The following is a 14,964-nucleotide window of genomic DNA, read 5'->3' on the forward strand; positions in this document are numbered from 1 at the left end:
GAAATCCAAGATGGTTTCTTGGGCGTTTTGGACCAATACCGCGTCAGTCCTTTGCGGAACTTGGCGGACAAAGCAGGGGTGGATTATGTTAACCCTCACTCGTTATCGGATAAAAGCTTGCTTATGGCTTTCTTCAAGCGTCTGTATGGGAACCATGCCACCAAGGAAGGGACTTCAGACGCTGCATTGTTCGTTTGCTGGCGCATAAAGCGGCGTCTACACCCTCCAGGCCAGGTTCATTCAGAAGTGCGAGGGTCACGAGACCAAGGTAGGAATGCAGCAAATCTACAGAAAATGAGAAATCGCTCGAGATGCATACGATATACAATATTTTCTTACCTGGAGGCTCCCCAACGGTCTTCCCAAACCCACCAACTATATGTTGAGTCTTCTCAAGGAGGTAGTTTCTGTTGCCAGCTGAATCAACCAGGTCGAGCCTGCCCATCATCTGTTCCATGTCAGCGCCCAGTGCGGCTTTCCCAAAGGCAAATTTCTTACCGCAAGTGTCCCGGATACCCAAAAGCAATAGCATGTGTCGGCTACTTTATTCTCTCGTCCATTGAACCCGGCATATTTTAACAGATCCGCTCCTGGAGGAAGTAAATCGGGCAACGAGCTGATTCTGTCGTCGAATGACAGGGCAGCCACATCGCGCTGAAGCTGGTGAACCTCATCATGCGTATTTTCGTGACTCTCTTCTTCCTCGGCGTCTTCTTCTGTATTCCAGGTGGTTGTCTGCCGTAACACAAGCCACTGCACGAGAGATTCGAATTCCGTCGTATGAGGGGTAAATATGTTGACCTTTCTTATACCAGGCGATATTTGATCGAGGAAAGATAGTGCCCCAATAGCACAGTAACTGAGACCGGCTGAAAAACCCCCCATTATAAGCCTGGCGATCAACGATAGGGGAAGAAAAGGATACATACCATGAGCTTCGCAGAACGGAGATTCAGCCATACCACCGTCATAATTCTTCATCCATTAACCGATGTAATGCGGCCAATATTCCATTTAGATAACCTTACCTGACAATTTTCAATGAACGACAACAGCTTTTCGATGTCTACGTCTTTTATATCGTCAACATCCCTCCCATTTTCACCTCTGAGTATATACCGTATGCCGGCGGCACAGTGGCAGAAGCGTAAATCATGGCCACCTGCAATCCTTCCATCGACGCTGATTAATTCACCAAAACTTCCATCCTCACGTTGCAGAGATGGCAGCCACTGAAGGCAGCCCCTCCTGTTCACCCTCGACAGATCATCGCCTAGAATAAGGAGAGTTACGAGGAATAAAAAGGTAGCAGCCACATTGGCCGGATCCCAGACTTCATTCTCTGGGGTATGTCTCTCGGCTCCAAAGTCAGTGCCGGTGAAACCACGAAATCCTCCACTGGACACCTGACAGTGATAAATCCAATTGATATATCCCCTTCGTTCTTCGGGTGTGGTAGTGGTCTCCAATGCGTCTAGCAAGTCGAGCCCAGCGATTGTGAAGAAGGCAAGAAGCCCGCGATTTGAGTCATTGGAAATGTATGGTTGAGGAAGAAAGGTCTTCAAACAGCGCAGATAGTACTTGACATGACGGTCTTTGCGGACTTCCGGTTCAGCCATCCCCGCATATTAGTGTCGCGAAGACACCTGTCGGGAGAAGAGACAGCTATTATTCCAAGACAGTTCGAGGAGATTTGAACCCAGTATCGAGAGTCAATAATGCACGTCCTATCAGCGGGTTCACATCATGATTTTATCTCTCCCACCACCCGCAAGCTGGAGTTCACTTCGATCGGATTTAATGCGGGCGCACGGTCCAACCCCACGTTGCCTATTCGGGACAGAAAATGTAATTGCAGGAGCTCCGGACGCGACTGAACGAGTTCTCACCTCCCTAGAAGGACACCAGTCTCTGCAGCGGATTTCTCTCGTTAATTGTTCCCAGCATACATCGCCAAGATGGGGTTCTTCTCGTCGAAGACGCTCATTCAAGCGCACGCGCTTTTCCTGTTCGTTCTGGCCGTGTATCTCACCAAGTCCCCTGAAGCCATAACGGACTCTGATCTGGTACTGCTGCTGGGGGAGGCTATGAAGATTGTACGCTTCACGCGCGCCTGAACGGGCACTACGAACCTATCTGATGATATAATGTACTTCTACTGACGTCGTCACACGCAGGATGTATCTCCCACCTTTGCACGCCCTCAGTCTCCATTCGCCCTGTGCGGCATCCTTCTCGTTGCCGATGCCCTGGTCGACTTGATAGTGGTTACCAAAGTACCGCAGATCAATGAAGTGCTCGCACGGGCAGACGTTGCCAGATCGCGGTCTAATGGATCGACCGCAGTCATAGGCAACAATCCGTTCGCCATCCGCATGGCCGCTCTTTACTCCGAGATCTGGACACTGCTAGCAGCATCGCGATTCTGCCTTTTCTTCGCCGTGTCTATTTTCATATACCAGAGTAAGCCTGTCGCGTGGGGGGTAAGCGCAGACGAATCTGAAACTATGACTGGGTTGGGCCAGTTGAAGAACCGCGTGGTTTTCACATATGGGTTCATGGAGATGATGTTTTGGCTCTGGGTGAGTATTCCTCCTTACCTATGTCGCTTGTCCTATACACAACACCATATGATCCTGTACTCCCCAATTTTGAGCAACTAGCCAAACGCCATCTCTTACTGACATCTTCATAGATCCTTCTCACCCTTCGTGAAGAGCGGCAAGAAACGGCAGCACGCCTAGCAGCCGCTGAGGCAGAACACCTACAATAACGAAAGACTTAATATTCCTACATACACCGATAGATTTGTTATTGGTTGCATCTATTCGATTTCTCATTCTATCATAGGCGCTAGACATTATCAGAATTACCTTATACGATTTTGGTAGCCACAGTGGGTCTCCAGGGCTGTCCCGAGACCGGAGAATGGCTACCCTGGGAAGGCGAAGATCAAGAGCTTTCAAGGCAGGTCTTCCAGCGTAAAAAATTGCGTGCCTCATCCAAAACTGATGATCGAGCATCGTATCTTTGACGGACATTCTTCACGATTTCCCAAGACTATCTCGCGAATGTCATACCAATACTAGCTGCTATTGCGCCCACGATGACCACAAAGCCAGTGTTGTGATTCTGCCTCGACAGGATGGCCGTCCCAGTAGGTACGGAACCTGGTACAGGAGTCGTAGCGGAGCCGGATGTAGAAGTAGCTGCTGCTGCTCCGCCCGTTGATGCTGCTGGCGTCGGAGTACCTGAAGCGCTGCTGGAACAGGTCACTGAGTTGGGCAGGTTCGTCACGCCCGCCGAACCGCAGATCTGCTTTGCGAATTTGAGTGTAGCTGTGAGGTCGCAAGTAATAACGTCAGTTACATCCGTAAATCAACATTTCTCTAAGAAATCCGATAGTCGTACCCTCTTGGTCCGATGGCGAGCATGCATCCTTGATGCAACAGCTTATGGAGTCAATGAAAGAGCCGGTGGTACAGATGCATTTGACATCGATGACACTGCAAGATTTCGGGATCGAACCCAGCGCGCAGTTTTTCTATGATTTCATTCAGTCTCAAGCATAGCCAGCTGATGGGGAATGCCATACAGCGCAATCAGGAAGCGCCGAAAGATCTTGCGACTGCGCAACGACCGTGCATAACAAGCCTGAGAGGGCGACCAAGACAGCAGAGAATCTCATGTTGAAGTAGTCAATGGTTATATATCCTTGAATCAACTTCTCGGCTGGTATTGTATGGGTGTAGGAAGATGCCTGGAGAGCAGAAAAGAAAAAGATCACATCGGGATACCTGACTATCACTGCATGAATGCTTTAGTGGGATTTCACAGCGCCCCTCCTCCGATCTCTTAACGATCATGGTGATCACTGACCTCTAGAATACTACATTGACCTGAGCCGATGGAGTCGATGAATTACACTTCTGGTATGCCCTCCCCTTAGCAATTGCTGCCTCCACTAGTTGTTCAGCTCAACCACATGCCGGGATGCGCTTCATCTGTACCCATCAGCAAACCCCTGATGACGGAGTGGCGTTCGTCGCTCAACACTTTAGGAGACTCAATCAGTTGAATCCTTCGATTGCAGTGACTGGGACGATATCCGCTGTGGCACTAGTTATCTAGTTCTCCGTCTGTCCCAGCTTCTCCGCAAAGATCGGCGGTGGGCCTCACCAACCTCATCCACTATTCGCCCGGTTAATCTTCTTTTTTTCTCTGGCCGAGGCAGTTTTGCGTGTTTTTCAACTTCTACCGATGGGATGTCTGCTTCTTTTTGGTGCATCTTGCCCGTGTCTCCCCAGGCCTGAGCGTAGACAGCTTCATATGAATGGCTGACGGGGGGGGAGCCAACAGTGCGCATCACATGAAGTCTGGAATTTCCCCAGAGACTCGTACTTCCGGACGCGACTTCGACAGACTGCATTTGGTTCGCCTTCGACAGGGTCTCTGTTGTTTATTGTGTGCATCCACACCGGGGCTATCCTTGGTTAGCGGACAAAAGGCAAAAGGACTGCAACGAATAGTCGTTTCTTTGTTCCTCGCTGACTGTAGGGGTGCGTGAAGAGTGATTATAATCAGGCACCGTTGCAAGGATGATTCTGCACTATATAGAAGGCGCTATAGAACATAAGGCTGCATTGATCGATAAGAACTGTAGTTTCTAAGTAAGCTTTTGATCTGGTATGGTCTCAAGGCTGGAGATCATTAAAGCAAACTAATTATGATACTGGAGTTCTACTCCGTATTCCGTTATATGGAGGAGCGTCGATCAGAACGGCTGAGATGTTCTCCCCCTCTTCGATAGGACATTGTAGAGTAAAAGCCTCCGCCAGGGTGACGACTTATCCGGTTCCTTTTTTTCTCATCCACATGCTGTCCGTCGCCTTGATTGCTGTTCTTACAGGAGCTGTCCAGGTCGCGGGTAATCATATATCGCAGTTTTCTCTGGTGAATTCTGTTGAGATCATTATCTGCCTAGAACAAAATCTATACCCGTCAGGCTTGCAAGCAAGCGAGCCAGAGTGTGATAAACTCGAGAAAACCATTCTGTATTCGGAGATGTCCACCCAAAGCTCTCTTTCTGGATTCTGAGCTCGAATTTGGCTCCTTCAAAGTAGCGGCCCAGAGCAGTAGTTACTGGTGGTTATACGTTCTGCGGTCGTGAATATGCCGCTCGGTATATTAGAAGACACCAAAGTCGAGCACGTCCCGGGTGAGCTATTTTCATTGCTCTTTTCGTTCTTTCCGCCTTTCTTATAGCAACGAGCTATATATTGACTAGGCCGACTAGGCACGTCTTATGTTTTGGACGACAATCGCAGGGGAACCGATGATGTCCCTATCAGATCCGGGCTGAAGTACGATCGCTCCGGCCCGGTGCCTGTCATCCTCGTACCTCAGCCAAGTGATGACCCTAACGATCCTTTAGTATGGGACTCTACATTATAAATGTCTTTTATTTCACTGTATAGGCCAGATTGACTTATTTTGTTGACTGCATCACAGAATTGGCCATTATGGAAGCGGGATCTCATCCTCACAGTGCTATCTTTCGTTTCAGTCCTCTGCACAGCAACTGGCCCCATCATGGCTGCCTATGCGTTGACAATAACCTACTATTACGAAAGAAACCTTACGGCCGTCGCGATTCTTACGGGTTACCAGCTGTGCGGCGCAGGAGTGGCAGGAGTCTTAATTGTGCCCACTGCCCGAGTCTGGGGCAAGCGCCATCTTTATATACTGGGGAATATCCTCATGATTGCCAGCACGGCATGGGCAGGGGCAAGTGGTCACAATTATGAGAGTCTCCTATGGTCTCGTGTGATCCAGGGCGTGGCATTGGCTCCGTTCGAGGCTCTCGTGAACGCTAGCGTGGGCGACCTGTACTTCGTGCATGTAAGTTTAGCCACTGGATATGGTACTGTATTCCTTCCTGCTGATAATGACAGGAACGTGGTAAAAGGATGGCTTTCTCCAACGTCGCTCTGTTCGGTGGCAGTTTCTTGACTCCAGTCGTTGCGGGTAAAATCGCTGCCACCATGAGTTGGCAATGGACTTTTTACTTCGTCGCCATCTTCGCGGGAGCTGCGCTACCATTGACATTCTTTCTCGTTCCCGAAACCGCCTTCAGACGTCCTGACCACTTGAATACGGACTTTCAAGGAGATGATGAGCGCAGTGGTGCTCAACCGCCTCTCGTTGACAGGAATGACAGCACCAATAATCCATCGATGGATTACTCAGAGCCTCCTGAATGCGAAGAGAAGGAAGCAAGGTCAGGTTCTGCTGAAAGATCTAGAGAACAGTTCAACGGAGCAGAAAGAGTGGTACCGCCACGAGACTCGTACCTCAAGACATTGAGGTTATTCAATGGACGGAAAACCGATGAGAATTTCTTCAAGCTTCTGCTGCGGCCTTTTCCTCTTTTCTTACATCCTGGCATCCTTTGGGTAAGTAACGATACATTTCAACTATGATGATCGCTAACAGATGATAGGCGTGTTTAATCCAGGGAGTTCTAATCGGATGGACGGTCTTTATTGGCGTGGTTCTTGCTGCTATCTTCATGGGACCGCCTCTCTGGTTTGATTCTGTCAAGACGGGTTATCTATACACCGGTGCTTTCATTGGGTCTATCGTCGGCTTGGTACTGTCTGGTCTGCTCTCCGATTCGATAAACAAAGTTATGATCAAACTCAATCAGGGGAAATACGAACCAGAGTTCCGTCTCCTTCTTGTCTTCTTCCAGCTCCTGTTTGCCGGTACCGGATTGTATGGATTCGGTATCACCGCGAGCGACGTTGGGAAATGGGGATGGCTGATTCCGGATGTGTTTCTCATGTTTGTGATCATTGGAATGGTCATGGGTGCTGTTGCCAGTGCTCTTTACATTGTCGACGCCCATCGTGAGTCTTCCCTCTGCTTCCGAAATCATGGGGATGGTATTACCGGCCCAAGATAGCTAATTCGACCAGGTCAAATTGCCGTCGAGGCTTTCACCTGCCTACTGATTTTCAAAAACATGTTCAGTTTTGTCCTGACCTTTTTCGCGTATGAGTGGCTAGTCAAGAATGGCGTCAAACCCGCCTTCTTGGCCATCGGCAGTATTCAGATTGTAGTCTGCCTGCTGAGCGTTCCGATGTGTAAGGAAACCCAACCCATTGTAACCTCTCTCCGCATTTTGCGTCTATTACACGTCACTGACGAACCGACCGACTGTGAAATAGACATATTTGGAAAACGAAACCGATCGTTCTTCGCACGACATGACCTGTTGAAGATGTTACATCTTTGGTGATTAACTAATTCTTGATACTTACGGTTACTTTGACAGATTTGAACGTCGAATGCAGGTCTGCGAATCATAGAATCTGGATTCGTCTAAAGCTTCTCGTTTCGCATATAATACGTATTTCTTTCTCTGTGCACACGAATTCGGCCCTTACAGTGAATGCAATATGCAATCTAATAATGTCTTAGAAATATCTACGACTAAGAATACAGACGAGATAATGCTTATGCTTACGCTTATGTGTAGTTACTTTCTACTGGGCTACCTAGATAAGTCACCCAGGGTACCTGAAGCACAGCGAACCAACTGGCGTCATACTTTGCGAACCGAACAGTTTGATCCTCTCCAGCAACCAGTATGATTCGAGCAAGAAGGTTTGGCAACTGTGCCGTCTTGAAGTCAATTCAAGGTCATGGGAACTCGTCGACGGATTTGGATCTTTGATGGATACAGGTTGCCGTTTCGATGGATCTTCGTGTGCTCTGTAGAGATTCTTTCAAAAGGTTCTTGGAAGGTAGAGCGGCCCCTTCATGACACTATCTATCGTATCCTTTTGGTTCATGCAACGCTGGACGATAGCGAGCTCCATCGATGTCTGCCGCGCTCCCCGCATTCAGGGAATCTTGCACGGCCAAAAGGTGATCAGAATAAAGTTATCAGCAGGCTGCGTGGGTTCTGGTGCAAAGTCCGGGTTGGAATGTGAGGCCCATCAGTCTGGATTCAAGGTCTAGATCGCCGATCGGGTCCAAGCGAATCATGACATCAAGGAGAGCAGCAGAAACGCCACGATGAATTTAGTATGGTATAGACTAGATAGACTAGTATAGTATCTGGGACTTGAACTTGGCTCTCTCTAGCGTTCCATCGCAGGCTGGCCTCCGCCGACGTCACTTGACGACACGGCGATGCTGAGCGAAGCTTCCGACCATCCAGTTGTAACCAACGGAACGTCCCTCACGTCTCTTTCCGCCCAGTCCCGTCTCCTTGTTCGACCTCTTTTTCTTTTTCTTTTTCTTATCTCTTTCGCATCTTCCCGGATCATGTCTGCGACTGTCGTGGTGCTTCATCGAGCGCATCGCATATCCCCTCCTCCAACATGGCGACCGTACATGAAGCAAGACCTGGTGATCCCAGGCTCTCAGATCATGGTGAGTGTGTGACTTGTAGAAAGCCTCGTATGACGGCTGGCCTCAGCTAACTTGATATCACGTCAGCTGCAACCGCTGCGCTGTACGTGACACATCCTGAACGAAAGGTGTCGATTCGCAGCAGACGTCAATCAGAGGTGGAGACCCTTGGTGAGTGCGCTTCAACAGTCGCTAACTACATCCTTCCATGTCGCAGAGTTAGGCATCCAGATTCTAACGATTATGGTGAATATTAGGTGCTATGGATCCCTCTATAAGCCCCCCAGGAGGCCTGACCCTGGCTTCAGCCAGCGCAGCCGCCAGTCTTGCTCATGCGAACCGCAGACCACTCGAGATTTGGAGACCAGGAAAGCTGCCAGCCGCAGAGAAGGCGGCGTACCATGCGAGGGACTACCGTATCGAGATACCCGAACCGCAGCCACGAGCGGACAGGCTAAGCGTGGAGGGACTCAAAAACGCAGCAGTGTTAGCTGCGAGAGACAGCAGAGCACTCACCTCTTCCACCCCTCCTCCTCCAAACCAAAAGTATCAGTATCTCGCTGAGGAACGCGTCGTTATGAGCGGTGGTCGGGTCAGGGAAGACAAGGTGATCCCTTCAGATGAGAAAGGCGCCCTCCTCGCTGCCACAGGGGCCTTGAGGAACACTAGAAGAAGGGCAGAGTCTGCTCCCACAGAACCTGCGGTACACCCTGAAGCTGGCTATGCGCTCTCTGCTGCTACGATATCACACCATGCCCCACGACCAAGTGAGGACTACCTGGAAGAGCTTGAGGAGCCAATCCAGGCTAGCCGGATACACAACATAGCAAAGACGAATGCCCAGCTTTACACCTCGAACCCGCCAGTCGATGTGGAAACCGAGGAGCAAATTCGGAAGGACACATTAAGGGCGGCAGCCATCTCGATGGCACAGGAAATGTACACCAGAGCTCAGAAAGGGGCGCAAGAGGACGAAGGCGCGACCCTCGAAGCAGTCCAGGGCGCTCAAAGAGGTCATTCCAGGCTAGGCAAACGAACTTCGTTGCCAGGGACTGACGAGTCAGCTACTGCCCGGGCCGTTAACCTGCAGCTAGCGGCTCAAAAGCTCGCGTCGGAGAAGCTTGCCAGAATGCAGAGTCAGAATGAGTACGAAATATACTACGGGACCGCGCAGCCGCCGCGCGCGCGTCGCTCTGTCACAGGTCGACTGAGGCGGAGAACATCAAGTGAAACCGATACATCCAGACTCGACATGGAGCGTTCCATCCGGATAAGAAATCAGATGTCGACCCTGCAGACTCAACTTCACGAAGTGGACGAGAAAAGGCGAAGAGATCGTGAGGATCTGATGGAGATCGCTATGAGAAACGCCCGTGCTGCAATTCAAGATATCGACGACAGAGTCTATGCGGAGACTGGAAAGCCATCTCCAGCCATGCAACGAGAATGGGAAGAGAAGGCGCAGGAGCGTGCAAAGCGTAGTCTCGAGGCCGAGTCTCGTCTGGATATGCGTGGGAAAGTAGAGATTGGCGAACGACAATACGTGGATGCCATTGACGTAGAGGCGGTTGCATTGTCGCGGATCCGCCCTACACTCGATGAAATTGATCAGCGTGCGGAGGAACGGAAAGCTCGAGAAATCGAACGACGCCTAGATGAAGAGGAGAGGAAGAGACTCGAGGCGATTGAGCGCGAAAGAGAAGCTGACTTGAAGGCAGCAATGAAGGCACAAAAAGGTATTCGCGACCTTTGATAATATCTGGCAGAGCGGCTGACAAACTGACTGTTGAACAGCGGCGAGCAAAAAAGAAACGAAAGAGCGTAAGGCTGCTGCTGCTGAGCAGGAGATGTTAGACAAGGACGATGAATGGAAGATCTTCCGAAGAATGTCCAAGAGAGCCAAGGGCAGAGAGCCTGCTGCCGCCAACGAGGGTCCTACTTCAGGAGCTCAGGAAGCCCAGCAAGCCCAGGAAGCCGTTGCCGAGCAGAGGGCCCCGGAAGATGAATCTGGTACCGCAACAGGCGCCGCAGAGCAGGTCAGCCCTACTTCAACGTCTCCGAAAGGAGAATCTAGGCTCAAACATTGGTTCAGATCGACATTCGGCGCCCGGAGTTCGAAGCAAGCCGCCGAATCGCAGGAGACATCGAAGCCTGAGGAGGAGAGCACATCGAGTTTCGTCGGAGGCGCTGCCCTGACTGGTGCAACCAGAGACGATGCACGAGGAGCTGCACTTAGCTCCCATCCAGTCACAGAAGAAGAGCAGCCAAATGCTAACGGATATCATAATGACCAGGACGCCGGTGAAGGTGAAGTCGGGCAGTCTAGCGGTGCCTTACGTCAATGGAGCACATCTACTGGGCCATCAGAAAAGGACATGCGGCAGTCAAATGGACATTCTACGAGAAACGGAGAATCCAGGCGGTCTCGCCTGAAGACCAACTTCAAGGATATGATGAGGCGGCCCGAGAGTCGCAACGGATCTGCCCTGTCGCCTCCACAAAGCCCAACAACGCCAGGATTCGAGTCGACAGGTGCTGATACCAGCAGACCAGATCCTGTTCGAGCTGACACGGCAGAGCGTAACGAGTTACAGGATGCCTTCCGAGAAGAGACACTTCCTGCGCCCCCGCCTCTGCGCACTGTGGTTGGACGGACAAGCAGCAGCTCCAACCGAGACTCGAGATTCTTGGAGGACCTGTGACTATGTATTGGAATCTTCTCTGTTTCCGTCGCTGTTGCAGTAACTGTTTTGTGGTACGATTTGATGTCTTGTTTTCATATCCCCGCATTTCTGGGCGCTACCTTCTCACGTTACAGGATATTCCTACCTGAGGCATAAACAGTGCTTCTGGACATCATCAATCAGGATATCATAGAGGGCAGTGATCAAGAACGATGTATTATAAGCTCAAGTCCCTCTTTGGTTACCTCCATCATACCTCGATATTCCTCATTGAGCTTCATTCCGGGTTCCTTTTTACTGTTATGATTCCTTTTCTTCTCGGTGGCTTGTAAGGTTTCACATCATGATATCATGTTCGGCTTTCTGTACTGTTATCATTATCATTATGCCTGCTGGATGATGCTGTTATCCCCCCCTCTTGACTTTGTTTACTTTTATCAACCCGGGAGACACATTCTCCTGTAATATCATGACTAGTCAATGCAATATCTGATTTTATATTGATGAGTTGGATTCACTTGGGTCTTGTAAATCCCATACAAAGGATCCGCTTCTATTCCTTCTACAACATATCTGTAGCTCCCGTTCTCACAAGCCATATATATCCACATCTGCCTCAGTAGCAGTTCCTTCCCGCTTCCTTTAAAACTTAGGTTTTGATGGCCTAATTGCAACCATTCGATTCTTTGTGGATGCTTTTTACTCTCTAGATAATACTACTTTTTCTTTCACATACTACTTGACTTGACCTCTCGGGACCTTTATACAGCGACGTCAATTAGAACCGGTTTGCTTCTATTCTGGAAGGAAAACTACTCTTAAAAACAATAGTTTCATTACCACTCGTTTCACTCCCGCTGCGCTATCCAGCAATTCCACCATGACAACATGACTCAAACAACAAATAGAGAGCAAAGATACTAATATTCCATTTCCATGACATTAGAATCGCGTACATAATCACAAAGAAAGAACATCCTCCTCTTACCACCACACTCTCACGCTCCCAACTCCATCTCATTCGAACCCTTCACTGAGTAATCTGGAACTTCCCCGAAAACCCAGCCTTATCCCCATTACCAGGCTCCATTGGTATGAGTGCAATCTGGTATCCATTCCCAACATACCCCTGGTTCAAAGAGACAGCGTAAGAATCAAGAGTAGTGTCAACATGACTGGCTAGCCGGCGGGCAAAATTCGTGGAATTGTTAACGAGAGAAATTCCAATTGGGTTCGGGTCTTCTGCGTTGTGCGTCCATCTGATCACTAAGCCTCCAGAGAGAGAGACGACGTCGCCTGCTTTCGGGGATGTGATGGTGAGGCCTGGATGATGAGAGGAGTTAGTGCTTTGTGAGACTGGATGATGATATAGAAGATGGTTATTTGGGGTTCTCACCCTGTACTAGAGCGGTTAGGCCGACGAAGGTGAGTCCGAAGATGGGACGCATGGTGTGTTTGGTCTCTTGGGTTCTTGTATAGCTGAGAGAGAGAGAAGGATTAAATTGATTTTGAAGTTGCTAAGTACTGGCTTCTTAAAGTTAAAGTCCCGCTGGCTCTCACGAGAATTAAGTTAACATTATATTTATATATATTATTCCAAGCACCTAGATTACACAGTCTCACCATTGGAAAACACGTACCTGCTTATTCCCGAGCCGTGTACGACACCAACTCGCTTTGTGGCATCTGACCAACAATACCAGTACAGATATTATAATAATAGAGCAATAGTCTTAGCCGCAGACTATATATATACATCAAGGTACTTGGGACTGAGACATGGCCTATCAGATGCTTCAGATCCGGCAACGGCCCGACAAAAAGAAACGAGTAACGAGCATGAGACATTTAGGCAAGCCATAATAGGCAAGCTACCAATGATCTAAAAACACTCTTCCCGGTGCAAATAATTATTGAAGAAGTACTGGCTCTGTATAACTTTGTCTCATGACGGCCACGTGTTCGACCCGGGCTTGCTTATTCTATACAAAGAAATGGCAGCATGCTATTTATGCAGGGCTCAGGATTTTGATTCGTAAAATTGCCCCTTTTATGACTCGCGATGTGTCTTATTTGACATGTTACTTGCTGGTAGAGTGAATCTTAGACATTTCTATGCCTTTTGCTAATATAGGCATTAGCCTAAACTTGCTGCTTTCGAACCATCGGAAGGATGTATAACTGGGCTATTAATTCCCAAACAGTGGCAAGTACTATCCGGACACGCTCCTCGTCAACGGTAGAGCTACAAGTATACTACACAGGGAGGTATCCATATTCACAGGGACCAAGAGTTGTATGTATATCGCAATGGGGCATTTTCGCAAGAAGAACGACACTTCTATCTGAGCGTTGAATATCATCATTGGAATTACTCAATCGATTCTGGAATTCTGTTACCGTAGTTTATTAATATGCTATCTTTGACAAGCAATTTTGGCTGGCAATCCCAATGTAGGAAATGAGACTCGCCAGGACCATCTAACCGTATGGCGAATATGCCTACTTTACTTACCTACCGCCGACTCGGAGAATGTATTCGGACATACAAACCACCCCCACATTGCATGTACATACATACATACCATTAACCTACTCATCCTTATTCAGTCAAGAGTTTCTGTGCTGGCTTATTTGCCCTAATCACGGAACGCGATTAATACCTCCTGGTTGATCTATATCCATCTTATGTGCGAAAACCGGAGGATTAAACGGCGAATTCCGATTACCGCAACTCCCAATCATATTCACCACATGGCCATTATATACTCGTTCAGAGCACGCATGCAATCAACCAACTAGAAGGATCCTCTTTTGTTTACAAAAACATTATTTCAATCATGCATTACCACCATTTCATCAAATCTCGATTCCATCCTACGACCTTGCGAACTCTAGTGCAACCCTGCAAGGCCCAAATGTCAACAAAAACAACCACCGTCACGCCAGGCTCCTCTGCGCATGACTGGTCCGCAACGCAGTATCTCAAATTCGCAGCCCAGCGCAACCGCCCAGTCAGGGATCTGATCGCTCAAATCCCACTGTCATCGCCCAGAAAGATCGTCGATCTTGGCTGTGGTCCTGGGAACTCCACCCAGGCGCTGATAGAGCGGTTTCCCTCAGCTCAGATCCACGGGTTGGATAATTCCCCAGACATGCTATCTAAGGCACGGGCCAATGTGCCTCATATCGACTTTTCGTCGGCAGACTTGAATACCTGGACGCCTGGTCCGGATGATGAGCTTCTCTTCTCCAATGCGGTCTTTCACTGGCTTCCTGACAGCGTCGGCCATATGGCGCGAATGCTGAATGCGGCGCGTCCTGGCGCGGTGCTAGCAGTGCAAGTGCCTGATAATTATCTCGAGCCGTCGCATGTCGCGATGCGCGAGACAGCCGCAGCCGGTCCATGGAAGGAGATTCTGGAGCCCTTGAAGCCAGCTTTGGATCCGATGCCGAGTCCAAGAGAGATATATAACAGACTACATGCGATTTGTACCCCTGGTGGCTTGGATGTGTGGCATACGTTCTATTCTCATGTTCTGGATGGTCCGGAGCAGATCGTTGAGTGGGTAAAGGGCAGTGGATTGAGGCCGTTTATTGATCCGTTAGAGAAGGGGCTGAGAGAGGAGTTCCTCCAGAAATACACGGAGAGGATTGCAGAGGTCTATCCGAGACTAGAGGATGGCAAGGTGTTGTTGAGATATCCTAGGTTGTTTATTATTGCTCAGCGCAAGTGATGTCTCTCCTTTGTTTGTGATATTCCTAGACTTCAAATTCAATTTCGGTTATGAAGAGCTGTCATATTCTATATGGTTTATAGTTTTCTATCTATCGCCGTGTATAGCAGCAAACGATC

General features: G+C 49.1%; 7 protein-coding genes across 7 annotated transcripts; 4 read left to right on the plus strand and 3 right to left on the minus strand.

Moving 5' to 3' along the window:
- Positions 1 to 133: 133 nt before the first annotated feature.
- On the minus strand, positions 134 to 1,619 carry C8Q69DRAFT_442477 (protein geranylgeranyltransferase type I beta subunit; the record flags this gene model as incomplete). The annotated part of the gene is made up of 5 exons (XM_028628838.1): positions 134 to 285; positions 340 to 448; positions 499 to 869; positions 930 to 975; positions 1,029 to 1,619. 5 exons carry the CDS (start codon positions 1,617 to 1,619, stop codon positions 134 to 136), a joined length of 1,269 nt encoding a protein of 422 aa, XP_028487962.1.
- Positions 1,620 to 1,860: 241 nt separating this feature from the next.
- Positions 1,861 to 2,959, plus strand: C8Q69DRAFT_167039 (increased loss of mitochondrial DNA protein 1). The gene is made up of 3 exons (XM_028625728.1): positions 1,861 to 2,096; positions 2,178 to 2,582; positions 2,696 to 2,959. The coding sequence occupies exons 1-3, from the start codon at positions 1,959 to 1,961 to the stop codon at positions 2,771 to 2,773; spliced, it is 621 nt and encodes a 206-aa protein (XP_028487963.1). The 5' UTR covers positions 1,861 to 1,958; the 3' UTR covers positions 2,774 to 2,959.
- A 101-nt stretch (positions 2,960 to 3,060) lies between these two features.
- Positions 3,061 to 3,688, minus strand: C8Q69DRAFT_504962 (hypothetical protein; the record flags this gene model as incomplete). Its single annotated transcript, XM_028632655.1, has 3 exons — positions 3,061 to 3,338; positions 3,412 to 3,544; positions 3,596 to 3,688. The coding sequence occupies 3 exons, from the start codon at positions 3,686 to 3,688 to the stop codon at positions 3,061 to 3,063; spliced, it is 504 nt and encodes a 167-aa protein (XP_028487964.1).
- Positions 3,689 to 5,340: 1,652 nt separating this feature from the next.
- C8Q69DRAFT_458549 (major facilitator superfamily domain-containing protein) lies at positions 5,341 to 7,479 on the plus strand. The gene is made up of 6 exons (XM_028629997.1): positions 5,341 to 5,433; positions 5,512 to 5,901; positions 5,955 to 6,455; positions 6,503 to 6,911; positions 6,981 to 7,148; positions 7,233 to 7,479. Exons 2-6 carry the CDS (start codon positions 5,593 to 5,595, stop codon positions 7,301 to 7,303), a joined length of 1,458 nt encoding a protein of 485 aa, XP_028487965.1. The 5' UTR covers positions 5,341 to 5,433; positions 5,512 to 5,592; the 3' UTR covers positions 7,304 to 7,479.
- Positions 7,480 to 8,393: 914 nt separating this feature from the next.
- C8Q69DRAFT_504964 (hypothetical protein) lies at positions 8,394 to 11,126 on the plus strand (the record flags this gene model as incomplete). The annotated part of the gene is made up of 4 exons (XM_028632656.1): positions 8,394 to 8,445; positions 8,512 to 8,595; positions 8,682 to 10,160; positions 10,219 to 11,126. The coding sequence occupies 4 exons, from the start codon at positions 8,394 to 8,396 to the stop codon at positions 11,124 to 11,126; spliced, it is 2,523 nt and encodes an 840-aa protein (XP_028487966.1).
- A 750-nt stretch (positions 11,127 to 11,876) lies between these two features.
- Positions 11,877 to 12,811, minus strand: C8Q69DRAFT_458566 (hypothetical protein). Its single transcript, XM_028629998.1, has 3 exons — positions 12,749 to 12,811; positions 12,505 to 12,657; positions 11,877 to 12,431 (listed from the first exon to the last, which is right to left on the minus strand). The coding sequence occupies exons 2-3, from the start codon at positions 12,554 to 12,556 to the stop codon at positions 12,139 to 12,141; spliced, it is 345 nt and encodes a 114-aa protein (XP_028487967.1). The 5' UTR covers positions 12,557 to 12,657; positions 12,749 to 12,811; the 3' UTR covers positions 11,877 to 12,138.
- Positions 12,812 to 13,665: 854 nt separating this feature from the next.
- On the plus strand, positions 13,666 to 14,964 carry C8Q69DRAFT_458569 (S-adenosyl-L-methionine-dependent methyltransferase). The gene has a single exon (XM_028629999.1). The coding sequence runs from the start codon at positions 13,949 to 13,951 to the stop codon at positions 14,843 to 14,845; it is 897 nt and encodes a 298-aa protein (XP_028487968.1). The 5' UTR covers positions 13,666 to 13,948; the 3' UTR covers positions 14,846 to 14,964.

This window comes from Paecilomyces variotii, assembly GCF_004022145.1.
Source record: "Paecilomyces variotii strain CBS 101075 chromosome Unknown C8Q69scaffold_2, whole genome shotgun sequence".
NCBI classification, from domain to species: Eukaryota; Fungi; Ascomycota; class Eurotiomycetes; order Eurotiales; family Thermoascaceae; genus Paecilomyces; species Paecilomyces variotii.

Coding starts and splice junctions, on each gene's coding strand:
- C8Q69DRAFT_167039 (XM_028625728.1), top strand. CDS start 1,959: ATGGGGTTCTTCTCGTCGAAGACGCTCATTCAAGCGCACGCGCTTTTC. Junction 2,097..2,177: donor TGGGGGAGGCTATGAAGATT/GTACGCTTCACG, acceptor CGTCACACGCAG/GATGTATCTCCCACCTTTGC. Junction 2,583..2,695: donor AGATGATGTTTTGGCTCTGG/GTGAGTATTCCT, acceptor ACATCTTCATAG/ATCCTTCTCACCCTTCGTGA.
- C8Q69DRAFT_458549 (XM_028629997.1), top strand. CDS start 5,593: ATGGCTGCCTATGCGTTGACAATAACCTACTATTACGAAAGAAACCTT. Junction 5,902..5,954: donor GCGACCTGTACTTCGTGCAT/GTAAGTTTAGCC, acceptor TGATAATGACAG/GAACGTGGTAAAAGGATGGC. Junction 7,149..7,232: donor CCTGCTGAGCGTTCCGATGT/GTAAGGAAACCC, acceptor ACTGTGAAATAG/ACATATTTGGAAAACGAAAC.
- C8Q69DRAFT_458566 (XM_028629998.1), bottom strand. CDS start 12,556: ATGCGTCCCATCTTCGGACTCACCTTCGTCGGCCTAACCGCTCTAGTA. Junction 12,432..12,504: donor CCTAACCGCTCTAGTACAGG/GTGAGAACCCCA, acceptor CTCATCATCCAG/GCCTCACCATCACATCCCCG.
- C8Q69DRAFT_458569 (XM_028629999.1), top strand. CDS start 13,949: ATGCATTACCACCATTTCATCAAATCTCGATTCCATCCTACGACCTTG.